We start from the raw sequence: 16,148 nt of genomic DNA, 5'->3' as shown, positions 1-16,148 counted from the left end.
CTTTCTAATTCCAATTTATACATTTGTGGTTGTGCTGGAGAAATACGTTCGAATTATCCTTTATTCTCAGGTTCTGTAATATGTTGACAAGTGGTTTATTTGCACTGGAAGTTCGATATAACAGATCGCTTCTTCACTCAAACGCCTGCCTTCCTCCTCCAACTCGGATGCTTATTCCGCAGTCGACGAAACGCATTCACAAACGTGTGAATCGATCATTTCTTAACGAGGGGCTTTAGGGCCCCCCTCATTGTGCGTGAATGGTGGAAAACAGTAGGTGCATCTCATGTTTGGTGGTACATAAAAACTCCCCGACGCTTTCAATGGCGCTCCACCTCTCTGTTTGCGGATAGCATGAGAAGTGTGAGTAAAGCCGGGGGCCTGAGGGGAGCCGGGGTCTGAATGACATGGCGTTACTGCTTCGGCCGTTGTTCACTGACCCACAAAATCCAGGCCCGGCCCCCAGTGAGAAGTACCTTTGTGTTGCCGTCACTCCTCAAACGCCCAGGACTTGAGGGAGGGGTATGTTTGGGCACCAGGGAGGGTGGGCGATCTGAGGCGGCAGTCCACTCTCCAGCAGGACACATGCTCTGTTCGCTGAATAAAAGAAGTCTGCATTGTACCGAGAGCATTTGCATACTTGTGTTTTAGAAAAGGGTATTAACCTTTGACACCTCGGAGAACTCGCTGACAACAGAAACCACTTCTCAGAGCCCCGGCGTTAACACACACTCCAAAATAACACCTAACGCGCACCTCGGTGTGCATCAAAACCAATCGAGACGGGAGAGACGAGCTGCTCGAGTGCTCAAGGCTTGAAGTTTCCTTCAAGTGTGAGTTCACGCTCAAAGCAAAGTGTATTGGACGATTTGAAAGTGTGAGCTCTTAAAAGGCCGCTGTTGATTCCAGGTGAGACTGAAAAGACAGACCAGCAGCGAAAAAAAAGAAAGTTTGAGGAATGGTCTGAGCTGACGACAGGATGTTGAGATTAAAATGTAAATTTTTCTTGCGTTAACAATTTGTCTTGCAAACTTCAGCCGGTCGTTTCACAGAGGCGGCGTGTTTGACACGTTTTGTAGAGGAGAGGAAAACGCTCCTGTTGAAATGACGCTTTATCAGGTTAAACTTCAATTAGTGTTTGTAAGCAATTGAACTGATTGTCATCACGGGGTCAGCGAGTCATAATTCAACCCACACTTAACTTGTTAATCTATTTCTTTCACCGACATCCTTCATTCAGTCTGTTGTATGATTAATGTCCGTGTATAGTAACGTTGGACGACACAATGTGCGACTCTCCAGTTGGTTTTTCGGGGAGGTCTTTGTCAGGTGGGTGTTGCAGTGTTTGGCTCTCAAGCCCGAGGGGCTCGCCATTCCAAGTGCAAGCCGCTTCACGGAGAAGACTTGACTCTGAAATTCCTCCATAGAAGAGTTGCTAGGGGATGCTATTGTTAGATCGTCTTTGTGGTCACATATTCATACCCAAATTGCCAGGTTCTCTATGAGGACTGTCTCATTAGTAGTCATATATTCATACCAGACCACCACCCCCCTACTTGACCCCTCCTTTACCAGTCGTGGGAAACACAAGCCCTGGACGAGATGTGGAGGGTTTGGGCAATTACTTAGAAGACGGTCAAACGATTATTCATCTTAAATACACTTTTGAAATGCCGCCAAAGCCCAAAATATATTTGTACAGTATTACTGACGCCTATAGTTAGAAACTCTTACGACCGCAACTTAAAATTCCAGCGCGGAATAAACATGGGAGATGGTTTCACAATGTGCGTTTTAACACCAAGTGTGAGTGTAACCGAAGATGGACCTGTAGTCAACGGTCACATTCGGGCTGCAGCTTGGTGGTCCAATTAGCCCCCCGTGCCATGTGCGAGACAGACTTCACCACCAAGACACAAAACATAGCGACATACACAGAATACTTAACTGTAGAAATAATTTGAGCAGATTTTTATAACTCATTATTGGTGTATGATTTTTGTTTTTGTTACCAGAGGTATCAAAACTGTAGAAGTGCAGCAGACTGAACACACATATGGGATTTGTGCTTTTGTTAAATATTCACATTTTTCATGGGGTGAACTTGGGTCGCACAGCAGGGAAGCGGTTAGCATTCTCCCCTCGTGCTAAGTATGTTGAGGGTTTGAGTTCAGATTGAGCCTTTCTGCACAGTTTCAAGTTCACCCTCTGCATAGGTTTTTTTTTTTTTTTTTTTGTCGAGGTTGTCTGGCATCCTCCCACAGTTCAAAAACATGTTTTCAGACTCACTGGTGTCTCTGAATTTCTCCATGGGTGTGAATGTGAATGTGAGTGTGTGTGTCATGTGATGGTCTCACAACACGATCCTGAATTGGATAAAACAGCATGGAATGAGAAGAAATTCATCACTAAAATTAAAATTTAAATAGTACTACTCCATTATGAATGCTTTAATTACACTTAATGTCAGAGGTCAGTGTGTTTCAGCAGTGTTAAGTACCAGTATTTCTAAAAATGAATAACATTTGGAAAAACCAAAATACACATATTAAGAAATCTACAAAAGTGTGACATTTTTCCTAATAAAGGTAAATCTAAAGAGAAAAAAAGTACATATTACACCTCTTGCACATCAATCATTAACTAAAAGTAAATTGTATTAGGTTTATGTCTAAACATTATTAGGCTATAAACATGTTTTAATAAAATACAGACCTGCCTGTAGGAAAATGTTGCTGACACTTATGTTTACACCGTGGTATGATATTTTCATATAGGCAACTTATTCGATTATTAAACATACTCAGCTTAATAATATAACTGTGTATTGAACAGTGACGGTGACTAATTAATACGCGTGGTAAAAGTAGTGTTTATTTGACTGACGGTTGTTAATTGAGGAGATAATCACAAATCAATACAATACCAACATCTGCGTCTTTCTTTCTCGGGCGAACAGGTGCTTGGCCCCGCCCCCCCGCACGCCATATATGGAGAACTTCCTCATTCCAAAGTGCGCGAGGCGGAGCGCACGACGTCACCAGTTTGTGAATGGGCTGCGGGCTCGCGCTCGCTCTGCCGGTGCAGTGGAGCGTTTGGAGCGAGCCGGAGGAGAGCGCACGCACTCGTGGACTCACCGACGCGACTTTTTTCTCAAAAGTTGTGTGGAAACATGGAGCTGCGCGGCGTCTACCTCTTCCTCTTTTTATTTATCAGCCAAGTATTTATCAGCCTCCAGTCCAAAGAACGTAAGTACTTTGTTTTTTCTTTTCTTTTCTTTTCTTTCCCAGAACTTATTTCTCAAGGTGTTGAACAGGAGATAGTCCAGCGTCACCGCACCTCATGAGTCAAGAGGTTGGAATCTGAATGTCGTCTTTTAAGTTTCCTGTCTTTCTTTTAAATCACTGCAACAGTTTCTTTTTTTGTAAAACAGGTTGGACCGGGTTTTTTTTTTTTATTCAAAAAATTAGACATTTTCCATGTTGTTACTCATCTGTCTGTACAATTTGAAGTAATTTATAATGTAAAAAGAAAAAAAAGTTATCTCATTTATCCAGTATATGTCAGATTATCTTTCCTGCGTTGCCCCCATACATGTGACCCTGGTCCGGTCTGGTCTGGGCTTTGGGGCACCTGTTTGATGGTTTACCACGTTAGACTCATGCTGCAGATTCATGTATTCCCCTCGTCATGGCAATTTAATTGCCCACGCCTTTCTCAGACATTATTAGTCATGTATCCTGGACCTGGAGGACACGGTCAATGAAATCCTGAATTAGACGGACATGCTTGATTAGAAAGTCAAAGCGTGGCATGTGCCCCCCATAAAGCCGTAGGCCCCCGAAGATTAGGGAATATAATCCAGACACTTCAACTTGTAAACAATGTTTGTAGCAATGCTATTACTATAGACAGTTTTTACTATTCACATAAAGGTAATGACACTGGAATCCAGGGCTGTTACATTCTAACATGATCTTATTTACATTATTTATAAGGTTATTTCAGATTATGCATTTAGTGTGTGTCATGTGTTTCAGTGCTTGTTCTTACCGTGCTATATTTTGTTTTGTCTGCCCCACAGAGGTATTACTAGATATGAGGGCTTCGGGATCAGAGTTGGGCTGGTTGACGTTGCCATATGAGAACGGAGTGAGTATTTATACACACCTCAAGACTTCAGATCCACGACACAAAGCCGCCTGTCCCTGTTACGAACTAGTAAATAAGCAAACTTTGTGTTGTGAATGGTTTGAATCGGGCTTGGTGACCAGAAGAACGTCCGCCGTCTGCTCAATGAAACCGCTGAAAAGACTCTGTTAGGGAGAGGAGGAATGAGTGGCAGCTCCATTGGGGTTTGGCAGACATCAGCGAGTCTTGTGTTAACTCCACTCTTTCATAGAGAATGTCGTTAAAATGTCACTATTCACCATACATTTCAAGTGGTAGCAGCAAATCCCGGCAGGCCTCCCTCGCCACAACACTTACAACATGGCACTAAATGATCTTAAATGCTCTGGTTTCTGAATGTGGCGATTACAGTAAGACAGTGTTCCTGATGCGAAGACACGAGTGACTGATGAAGAAAAAGTCTATAAGTGCAGAACCATCCCTCTCGTCCCTATCTATAGTTCAGTGGCTTTCCTCTAAAAAAAGCAACAGGACATGGCCGGTTCAACTGTGTGGGCTACATTTCTTGTGTGACTGTTCCCGGACATCTGAAGATTGTCGTTCTGGATTGGATTTCCACGTGTCCGCCGAAAAACTCGCTTTGTTCTCGCCCGACTTTCTCACACTTGTGATGTTTAAAATTTTCCGCCGGCGGAAAAGTATTCGCAGTATGCCCTCTTGGCTCCGCAGTCATATTTAAAGCGTTTTTCTGTTTCCTAAATCCAGTGCAACCGTCTGGAGTAAACAGTAGGAGTTGCTCAGTAATTACAGGTATTTGCCCAACGTTTGTAATCTAATTCGGCTAAAGTATGGAGGATTTAAAAGCAATGACAATCATCAGATGCTATTCTAAAAACTTTGTAAGTCCTTTTTTTTTTGTTACTATCAACCAGTCACTGTTGCTTCTCTTAAAAACTGTTAAAGAACTGGAAGTGTTTATTTATTTCATCCCCTGAAATCCACTTGAACACATGACGTGTTAAATCTTAATGTTCAAATCAAGCCTTTTAATCTTTGACCCGTCATTGCTTCCACCCTCTTAAAAACGCTTTAATTACTGCCAATTTCGCTGCCATGCCTTCAGCTGCGCTGTGCTTATAAAGCCTGTTTAACGGCTGTAAATGTTAGTTGGTATTCCACTGTAGTATTTGCTGGAAGTATGCCTCACACACACAGACTTGTGTGTTAGTGGAAAGCCACACACCTTGCGAGAACCACACATGTCCAGGCTCATGATCCTAATGTGTGGGAAAAAAAAAAAGCTTTCGTGCACTTTTGCACTTTACAAGCTTCTCAGTGAGCATGAAAGCAGACGTGTCTCGTCAATGATAAAAACAGCAAAGCCTCTGAAACCAGTACTTTTTTTTTTTTGTGGATTTTGGTAACAAAAAAAAGTGACTTTGTCCCTCAAGCTGATTGTTTTGCGCTCTCTCTCTCTCTTTTTTCTTTTTTATTTTGTGTCCTCCAGTGGGAGATAGTCCAGACGGTGGTGAACGGCTCGCTTTTCTACACCTACAGCGTCTGCAGCATAGACTCCACCGAGCAGGACAACTGGGTGCGCACGACGTTCATCCAGCGGCGCCCGGGGACGGCGCGCGTCTCCGTGGAGCTCAAGTTTGTCGTGCGCGACTGCAACACCTTTGACGGCGCCTCCGTCGCCTGCAAGGAGACCTTCAACCTCTTCATCTCCGAGGCGGACGCTGACGTGGGCACCAACTTCCGCAAGGGGCAGTTCCGCAAGGTGGCCACCATCGCCCCCGACGAGGTGACCCGCGGCCGCGTGCTGAAGGTCAACACGGAGACCAGGACCGTGGGGCCGCTGTCCAGGAAGGGCTTCTACCTGGCCTTTCAGGACGTGGGCGCGTGCGTCGCCCTGCTGTCCGTCAGGGTGTACTACAAGACGTGCCCGTCCACCGTGCAGAGCTTGGCGGCCTTCCCGGAGACGGTGGCCGATGCCCTCAGGGAGGTGGAGGGAGCCTGTGTGGAGCACGCCGTCAGCCAGGCCACCCCACGCATCTACTGCACAGCTGAGGGCGACTGGGTGGTTCCCGTGGGCCAGTGCCAGTGCCTCGCCGGCTACGAAACCACCGGGGACGCCTGCCAAGGTAAGCGCTGCCAGCATTGCTGCCGCTCAGCCGAAGCGTCTTGGAGGCGTAAGCGTTTTGGAAAATGCCTCCCAACCGCTTAATTTGTCACGGCGTGCGAAAAGAGCGCCGAGGAATGTTTATTGTGTCTGGGCTGTTTGGAAATCTGTCTCAAAAAAAAAATCTCTCCATATCAGTTTGGAGGTCAGGTACAGACGGAGACAGAGGATATTAACTTCTTAACCTGTTTGTTTAGTTAAGGATCTTAAGGCAACCGCAGGTTTCTTCATCATATTGAATGGACTTGAAGCTGTGAGGAAATCTGGAGCGTTTCCCATCGACGCCTCATTGCTTCTTGTACCTGTTGGCCGACAGTGCATTCTTTCCTCTGTCTTTCTCTCAGGTTTCAGGAATGGGGCTTGGCTGAGATATTGTTTTATGGATAGGTCGACGGCTTAGGGCGATAGTGTACAGTACAAAAAGCCGCGTCCTAGTTTCATGTGGACTTTGAATGTTTTGTGGTTACACTGGAGATTCAACAAAAAAGTGTATTCAAAGCCTTTGAATGTTGTGTTGATGGGTTTGACCACAAATCACTGCTTAGTAGCGGGAGTTAAAAAAAGAATTAAATAAAAATCCTTGGAGCAGACCTCTGTCAGTACATGTCCAGAATCTTTTAGTGGCCAAAACAAAATACTTTAATGAAGTTTAATTCCATATTTTCTTCCACATCACAAACAGGAACTTGAAACTTTTATAAAATCCTCAAAAATGAAAAAAAAAAAAGAAAAAGAAGAAGATCCATAATCATAATTCATTTAAAAAAAAAAAAAAAGTTGAATTTGAGGAAACATATTTTTGGTTGGCCCAAGTGAAAGTATGTGAAAAGTTTGTGGTATGTAAAAAGCCCTGGAGAAAGACCTATGAGTAATTTTAAGTCAATAAAAAAAAAGAAGACACAGCTGTGGCCTTGGTATTGTACACGCTCTTACAGTTTGTGCGGAAGTTGGTCCGTCTGTTGGCATTCTGGGGTGTGGTGAGTCGGATGGTCTGGAGGAAACGTGGGAGGAGAGAAGGGTACAGAGAGAAGAGGAAGGAGGGGAGGAAGGGCAGAGTTTGCTGCGGGGATTTCTGAAAGGAATTCTTTCATCCTGGCGTCACCTACCTACAGCGCAGATTGACTCAAGGACGGGCCGTGTGAACGTGTCGGAAGAGCTACCTGAGCGTGGTGTGTCTTTCTCCTCGCAAGTATTTGTTTTGGTCGGGTTGCCAAGGCAACGGGCGCCGCAGATTACAGGGATGAGGCCGGCACGCCTATCAGAGGTTAGACTGAGTCAGGCTGTGGTTTATGACTCCTGACAGTCCGAGTCACCTTGGCTGGCAGAGTTGGGTGCCGTCTGTTTCCTTAAGCAGGGGGATCAGTCATGAAAGGACGGAATCAAGCAATTTTAGGATTAGTGGATGACTGAAGATCAATTTTTGACTGCTGGTTATTTAGGTGCTTTCTTCTTCTGAAACATACTTCAAATCCACTGGCTCTGGCTAATCACTTGATAGGATTTTACATATCAGATTTTTTTTTTTAACTCCAAAGTGGAAAAACTTTGAGATTCAGATTGTTGACAAAAGTCAAGATTCCTGCTGATGTCAACACAGGTGTTGAGGAATTAAGAGACACTTATCACTACTTTAGAAAACTATATATATCAGTTATCCAAAGAGATTGACTAAATGCCACTTCAAAAAAAACAACACATCTTGATTTTAAATTGTTGAAAAAAGAAAAAGAAAAAAGAAAGACTGACATACTTGGAGACAAAGACAAGAAGTGTGTCTGTTTCCAAGGTTAGTGGCGACTTGGAGCACCTGAAGAGGAAGTGGGAACAAGATGACAGGAAATATTTGTGACTTGAGTCACAGTTTTAAGATGCAGGAAGCGTGTTATTATATAATAAAAAATAAACAACTTCGTTCCAGCCAACTCTCCAATGCGAACTTCATTCCTTTAGATTTTCTTTTTTTTTTTCTTTTTTGTGTGTGTGCAATAAACTAGAGAAAGTGATACGCCGGCAGGCCCGGGAGCCGAATGTAGATCCCACTGAAGAGCACAACTGTTGTGGGAAAAGGAAGTAAAGTGAGATGAGGAGGAATGCTGACTGACACAAATAAGCAGGTTGTCTTTGGTCGGAGTTAGAGGGTGGGGAGCGAGTCGACAGTTGGTGCACGAGGGAGGTTAGCTCCGTGCCTGCTTAGTTAGGTGTGGAGTGTAATTTAGTCAAGAGGATTAGTAGAGCAACAGGACAGCTGTTAGCCAATGACATGCCCCGCTTTGCCTCCTTTTGCTCTTTCATCCGGTTGTTAACACACGCAACGAGCTCCCTAATCCATGTTCCCACTCATTAGAACAATGGGCCGGCACAAAGAGCAGAAAACAGATTCAATTAACAGATGCGCCAGTGCGGAACAGAAGTCCTTTTCACATGTCAGTGAGCGCGCGGGACGATCAGAAGTAGATCTCTACCCAAGTTAGATTAATCAAAGTTTTGGTGTGTAACTCTGTCAGGTGACAAACACGTCGAATTATGTGCTCGAACGCCGAGAAACAAATCCGTCAGTGTCAAAAGTTTCCATTAAGCATGTTTGTATTCTTGCACTGCACACATGTTGCCATTAACAAGCTTTATAAATAGCAATGCAACACATTTATGGCACCACTCTGTCCAATCTCAGTAACAATAGATGAATGGGTCTGGAGTTTCTTTGGTACGTGACAGAGGTCCTGCTGCTTCAGCTCAAGATGAAATGGGCTGGGCCCCCTTTTCTTATGCGAAAAAAAACCCCTCAGCTCCACCCCCACTGTCGCCGGGAGACTCCCCAGAGAGAACTTCTGTTGGTGCTCAACCCCCCCCCCTTCCATTCCATTCCATTCCATTCGTCACTCCATCTATTCATTTCAATCCCTCCAGCTCACGCTCAACCTGCTCCTTCTCCTCCTCTGCGCCACTGCGTGGGGTGCAAAGGTCCTTCTGCCTTGCTGGGGAAGTAACGCGACCACGTCTTGGAGCCAGGGTGCACCCGACCCCTTCCTCCCGGGCCACCAGCGCGGGGATCAGATTGAAAGGCTGCTCCCCAGGGAGGCGGCAGACAGAAAGCAAAGAGAGGGGGGGGGGGGGGGTCTTTCATTGAATCCCCTTTTTTATTGAATTTGTTTTAAGTTATTTTTCAAATGCGCAGAGACGCCTTAGCCCAATCAAAATATCCGTGCGTGTGTTTTCGCAAGGAACTTAAATTAAAAAAAAAATGCTCGTCTCTAGATTTTCCTCTTCCGATTCCTGATTGTTCGGTAACTTTTCAACCTCGGCTGTAATTTGCGACTGATGTCGGGGGTGAGAGGAAGGAAGGAAGAGAGGGAGGAAACAGCAGCTTCAGACCGAGTTGCACCTCCTGTACTCTGATTTCTGTCCTGTCTGCATGTTCATTAACCTCCCATGCCCTGGAAGGCTGTTTATCTGTGGGGCCGAAGCGTCCATTACAAAACGCCCCGCTGGTGTCCAAGGTGCCGTTTCCTTTGGCAAAAACACAGATAATATCTGCCAGAGTTTATGAGCTTGAGGGTTCAGATGGTTGGGAGAGCAGATCAGATCACCTTGATGGATTTAATGCTTCTGCTGTCATCCGGTTGACGCTGGCAGTGCGACCTGAGATCAGGCCTCCAGGCAGGAGAGGCGAGTGAAGGCACATCGTCAGGGAAATCCCTTTTCATTCCTCCGAATACAAAGACTCTGTGATTATAGGTTACTCACAACAAACGCTTCCTGTGGGTGGAAACATGCTGGTACTACAAAGATAGCCTTATTGTTTGCATTTTGATCAGCCATTCCTTCCTTTGTATTTCACCTTAAACTAACTCGCACCGTCTTTTCTTTTTCTTTTTTTCTCACAGTTTGCAAACCGGGCTACTTCAAGCCGACGGTGTCCAGCGAGCTATGTCACGTCTGTCCCGAGAACACCAAGCCCTCTGCGGCCGGCGCCACCGAGTGTCTGTGCGAGGACGGTTTCCACCGCTCCCCCTCGGACCCGCCGACCTCAGCCTGCTCCGGTAGAAAACCCCACTTTGTTCCCTTTTTTTTTTCCCCCAAGTCGGCTTTTCGGGTTAATTACCGCGAAGGATTCTTGTTCTGATTTCCTCCTCTGTCGTTTGCTTCCTTTCCCGAAGCTCCCCCCGGTGCCCCCCGCGACCTTACCTCCACCACCCTGTCGGCAGACGGCCGGCTGCAGCTGTCCTGGAGCCCACCGCTGGTGACCGGGGGCCGCAGCGACATCACCTACAGCGTGGTGTGCGAACACTGCGACGGGGCCTCCTGCGTCCCCTGCAGTGAGAAGATCCGCTTCGAGGCGGGGCCGACGGACCTGCGGGACACCGCGGTCGTCGTGGGCGACCTGGATTCTCACCTCAACTACACGTTCACGGTGGAGACGCACAGCGGCGTGTCCCAGTTCGGCAGCGGGAGGCCCACAGCGTCCATCACCACCGCTCTGGACTACACAGGTCAGCAGGGTCTTAAGCATCATCGACTTCTCCCATCTATCCTCGACCAAACCTCTTCTGTCTGACTGAAAAATAAACTCTCCCGAAAGTTGTCTAAAGTTTGTGAATTTCAGAGACTGGTGTTGATAAAACACTTTCCTTGCCTGAATGTAAAACACCTCCGTGAAACAGATGAACCCACAGAGAGGAATTGTGTCTGACCCCCTGAATCCCTTTTCATTTCAAGATGTCCTCTCCAAGGACTATGATTAGTCACTAACCATTGTTTTGCTTTCCGTCTCTCGCCGACCGTTAGATCCCCCCAAGGTGACGTTGATCCATCTGGATGATCGCGGCCCCACCACTCTGTCTTTGTCCTGGAGTCTGTCTCGCAGACCTCCAGCCCACATCAATCACCGCTACGAGATTATGTACCGCAGAAAAGTAAGATGAAGTGCTTTGGTGTCCTTTGTTTTTTTTTTTTATAAAAAAACCCCAAGATTTTTCATTTCAAATTATAATCAAGATTAATGTTAAAGCAGAAATTCATCATCTGATCCGTTTCATTTGTTGTTGTAGTTGCAGGAGGACGACGGCGAGCGGGACGTGACCACATACACAGTCCTCATTCTGGAGAAAAGCTCCGTCCAGATCAACGACCTCACGCCAGACACCGTTTATCTGTTCCGGGTTCAGGCTCTGGGTCCCGACGGGAACCCCGGAAGCTACAGTGTGGAGCACGAGTTTCACACTTCCCCATTAGGTACCGGCATCTTTTATACAATCTCCTCAAAATTAAGCCATATTTTATTTTTTTTACCCCCTCCAGAAGTCTCACCTCGAGTTGTTTTTTTTGTGCTTCGTTCAGCCGAGTCTCAGATCCAGAACAACTCCACGATGGTGCTGGGCGCCGTCGTCGGAGTGGCGGTCATCCTGCTCGTTGTGGTGGCCGTCCTGCTGCTGCGTAAACGGTTGGTAACAGCACACTTTGTATCTACTTCCAGATCGTGTGTCATGCAGATAAATATTATCCAGGGAGCTGCAAACAGTGTGATCATGAGCCTCCGGCTCCACTAAATTAGAGACACTGTCGTGCGCCGGCTCAAGGAGAGTTTAGAAGTAATGGCTGGCCCTGCTATTAAATACACCCTGCTATTCAATACGACAAGCTGCCCTGCAATTACTGAAGCGCCGGTCTGTATACCGTTCAGTCCAACGGGGATTAATTTTTGTTTTTCCCTCTCAGGAGATTGAGCTCTCGTGGCAGAGGAGGACCCGAGGATCCCTACTTCTCATCAGGTAACCACCGTCGCATCCACCTCGACATGAATATTCATCCAAACGAATGTTTGACGAATGTCGTAATCGTCGTTTCCCCTCAGATCAGCTGAAGCCTCTCAAGACGTACGTTGACCCGCATACGTACGAGGATCCCAACATCGCCATCCAGAAGTTCGTCACAGAAATTGATTCGAGTGCAATCAGCAAACAGAAAGTCATCGGTGTGGGTCAGTATCTCCTCGTCACTCCTCTTCTATCTTAAGTTTGGGTTGGGTTTTTTTTCCCACGGTCTAACTTTTCCCTCCTGCTGTTCATCCGCTCATCAGGGGAGTTTGGGGAAGTGTTCCGCGGCATGATGAAGACACCCGGGCGAGGCGAGGTGACCGTCGCCATCAAGACCTTGAAGCCGGGCTACTCAGAGAAACAGAGGCAGGATTTCTTGAGCGAGGCCAGCATCATGGGGCAGTTCTCACACCCAAATATCATCCGGCTGGAAGGGGTTGTAACAAAATGTGAGTCGATTATTCAATAGAAAAAAATCTGTTTCTGGAAGGAATTTCTTTCAATAACCCTTACTTCTTTTTAAATTCACAGTCAAGCACGCCATGATAGTGACAGAGTACATGGAGAATGGAGCTCTTGATACATATCTGAAGGTAATCCCACTCAATTGCAATCGTCTCCTGGAACGTATTCAATTGTTCACCTGGAAATTTTAATCAAAATTCCTTAAGACAAATGACGTCAAATGTTCCTTTTTGTCTTCTTCAAGGGCCGTGACGGAGAGATTCCTCCGTACCAGCTGGTGGGAATGCTGCATGGAATCGCCGCGGGGATGAAATACCTCTCTGACATGAGCTATGTCCACCGAGACCTGGCGGCGAGGAACGTTCTGGTCAACAGTGACCTGGAGTGCAAAGTGTCCGATTTTGGCTTGTCGCGCGTGTTGGAGGACGACGCCGAGGGCACCTACACCACCAGAGTGAGTCCAACAGCCTTGACGCACAGTTAGAATTTTAAAAAACTTTGTAACTTTCCAGTAATGAGAGCCAGATTGTTAATTGTGCTTCAAATTCTCCAGTGCGCAATTAAAGTGATGTCCTGTCAGCACCTGGTGTTTCCACTCCCTCACACATCCAGAATGATTCGATAATTATTCTCCTCTGTCAGGGAGGCAAGATTCCAATCCGCTGGACGGCCCCGGAGGCCATCGCCTACAGGAAGTTCACTTCAGCCAGCGACGTGTGGAGCTTCGGCATCGTCATGTGGGAGGTCATGGCATTTGGGGAACGGCCCTACTGGGACATGAGCAACCATGAGGTATGTCTCGTTCGTCGCTGCTCTGATGACTAAGATGACTGAGTGCGTTGGCCTGTGCAGTGAAAGCCTGAACGTATGTCACCGCCGAGAGTTGGCGCGGGGTTCGGCGCTGAGAGAGAGTCGCCTGACGCCAAGCAAAGTTTCCCCATCGCCCTGTTCAAATCGACCATTAATGTCAACATACGATCACGGCGCGTTGTTGGACGGCCGCCCGTTCAAACCGCCTGTCGCGGCAGTCATAAATATACCATAAGCGTGAGCGCTGACTCCAGCCTCTCCTCCCCCCCCCCTTCAGGTCATGAAGGCGATCAACGAGGCCTTCAGGCTCCCCGCCCCCATGGACTGTCCGTCCGCCGTCTACCAGCTCATGCTCCAGTGTTGGCAGCACGACCGCTCGAAGCGGCCGCGCTTCTCAGACATCGTCAACATCCTGGACAAACTCCTTCGAAGCCCAGAGTCTCTGAAGACAATTGCCGACTTTGACCCGCGGTATGCGCCAGTTTGAAATCTCTCTCTCTCTCCCTTGCCGGTCTGTGAATGAAGCGTAATCTAAACCGCAGTCGCTCCCCACAGCGTGTCCATCCGCCTGCCCAGCACCAGCGGCTGTGACGGCACCGTGTTCCGGTCGGTGCCCGAGTGGCTGGAATCCATCAAGATGAGTCAGTACAACGAGAGCTTCGCCCGCGCCGGGGTAACGACCATGGAGCAGGTGCTGGCTTTGAGGCATGAGTAAGTGCACACATGACGGCACAGGTGCAGCTCCGCCGGGCCGCGGTCACGTGACCCGGCACCGCGCCACATTTCGCAGTAAGACAGAGGCGGTATTGAGCTCTCAGCCGGGACATTTGCCGTCCACTTTTTTCTGAATGCGGGAACTCTTCGGTCCCCGGCTCTGCCCAGGCCATTCTTCTCATTCTCTGCAGCATAACTCCTGCAGCAGGACGTCCAGACCACATCATGGACCATTTACACATCTAATGGATGAGCGTTCAGTTTATAGTGCTAAAGTCCACGCACACATGTTTTTTTTTTTTACAATTTCTGAAACCAAAATGTGTCGAGGCTTATTTTTGCCTTTCCCTTAAAAATCCATAAAGTTACCAAGGACACCAGGGATACAAGAGAAAAATAACAAAACAGTAGTAATACAAAACAAGAGAAAAACTAAAACTTTTAAACAATTTTACAAAGTCCATTCCATAATATGAAATAAAACACTTAACATTGCTTCTCACTCTTTCAACGACACCCAGGCCTCTAAAATTCTAATTATTTTGTCTTAATTTATGTTTTATTGAATTGTTTATATTCGGTGTGATTTCATCATCACAAAACATTTAAACCAATTAAAAAAAGACATTTTAAAAGTCAACCAATGAAAGAAAATTCACTTTTAAAATTAACTGCTCACAACATTTAACCCCATTTTATGAACCAGTATTTACAAAACTTGCCAGAAGAAGTTCACAAGAACAAAACAAACAGTGAAATGAAAGTAAACAGGCTCCAAGATTTAAATAGATAAGCTGTGTAATAAAAGCTATTTTAGACGACTTGAGACGACAGTTTAAATAGAAGAGGCCGCGCGCCGTCGCCTCTCAGTGTAACGCAGAGTCTATATTGTGTCGCGCGGCGTTAAATGGTGTCGTTTGTCTTCTCCTTTTAGAGACATCAGGAACATCGGAGTGCGGCTGCCCGGCCACATGAAGAGGATAGCATACAGCATCCTGGGCCTGAAAGACGAGACCAGCTCCCTCAGCGTGTTTGCAGTGTGATCTAAGCATTCCTCTAAATCAAAGAGCACTGAGCGACCGTGTCATTTCACTCACGGACGCCGAGCGACGCCGAGCTGGACGCTTTCTCTTTTTTCTTTCTGGTGGCGCGACTGAAAACGACCCTCCAGCCCACTCAGGACGGACATCAATACTTTTATGAACATTATGATAAAATTTAAAAAAAAGAAAATTATTTATCTTTATATGAAAAAAAAAAATGTTTATATGGTGAACATAAACAACTTATGTGATGTCGTAAATGAAACTGTTTGAAAAGAAAAAAATGAAGAATGTAAAACTGCGTGGCTTTATATTCACTGAAAGACTGAAAGGCTTTTCATGATAGAGGCTCTTCTTTTCCTGCCGACGTTTCCGGATTCTTAAATCAATTTTTTTTAATTTTTTTTTTTTATATTTCTTCTTTGTGATCTGTGAGACTTGCTTTTAAATTTTGGAAGAGTTTTCTTTTCCACTCAGGGTGAAGAATCACATTCTAGTTAGTCTCTTTGTCGCAACTTTTCTGTGTTTACATCATGTCTTACTACAACTGTCCATTTTTTATTTAATATTTATTTTGTATTTATGTACTTTTGTTACGTGACGAATAATTCAGAGCTGGCGCATGTTTGCCAGGCCACATTATTTTTTTTGTTTTTTTTTTAATAAAAAAAAAAACTTTGCAGGAGTGACTGTGTGTGGAAACAGTGTTGGGGGGGGGGGGTGTTGTGGTACACACCCTCGATGATTAATCGATGACTTGTATGTGTTTGGGACGTGTGCAGAAATAAGAAAACGTGGAAATATCTAAAATAGTTTTCGCAATTGTTAACTTTTTAACCCCAACATTTGTGGTCATGATGGAAAAGTCTCAGTGTTTTTTTTTCTCCCCATGCAGACATTCAGTCATTGTGTTTTTTTCACTGAGTTCCATCATGAGCTAAAACGGCTGTTGAACTGCCGCCGGACCACAGAACATTAAGGTCATTGCAC

General features: G+C 46.0%; 1 protein-coding gene across 1 annotated transcript; it reads left to right on the top strand.

Annotated features, from left to right (window-relative positions):
• Window positions 1-3,105: 3,105 nt before the first annotated feature.
• LOC308128919 (ephrin type-A receptor 2-like) lies at window positions 3,106-15,791 on the top strand. Its single transcript, XM_080494633.1, has 17 exons — window positions 3,106-3,248; window positions 4,085-4,152; window positions 5,639-6,275; window positions 10,198-10,353; window positions 10,471-10,803; window positions 11,099-11,226; window positions 11,362-11,545; window positions 11,651-11,753; window positions 12,029-12,081; window positions 12,165-12,290; window positions 12,390-12,575; window positions 12,658-12,719; window positions 12,836-13,045; window positions 13,234-13,383; window positions 13,679-13,872; window positions 13,957-14,112; window positions 15,050-15,791. Exons 1-17 carry the CDS (start codon window positions 3,173-3,175, stop codon window positions 15,156-15,158), a joined length of 2,931 nt encoding a protein of 976 aa, XP_080350759.1. The 5' UTR covers window positions 3,106-3,172; the 3' UTR covers window positions 15,159-15,791.
• Window positions 15,792-16,148: the final 357 nt, after the last annotated feature.

Source organism: Blennius ocellaris (assembly GCF_963422515.1).
Source record: "Blennius ocellaris genome assembly, chromosome: 4".
Lineage (NCBI taxonomy): Eukaryota > Metazoa > Chordata > Actinopteri > Blenniiformes > Blenniidae > Blennius > Blennius ocellaris.
The sequence above is the reverse complement of the archived record's forward strand: the minus strand, read 5'-3'. Positions and strand labels throughout refer to the sequence as shown.

Excerpts from the sequence above, each read along its gene's own strand:
- LOC308128919 (XM_080494633.1), top strand. The coding sequence starts at position 3,173 with ATGGAGCTGCGCGGCGTCTACCTCTTCCTCTTTTTATTTATCAGCCAA. Across the intron at positions 10,804-11,098 it reads CACCGCTCTGGACTACACAG|ATCCCCCCAAGGTGACGTTG; the intron begins GTCAGCAGGGTC and ends GCCGACCGTTAG. Across the intron at positions 13,384-13,678 it reads GGGACATGAGCAACCATGAG|GTCATGAAGGCGATCAACGA; the intron begins GTATGTCTCGTT and ends CCCCCCCTTCAG.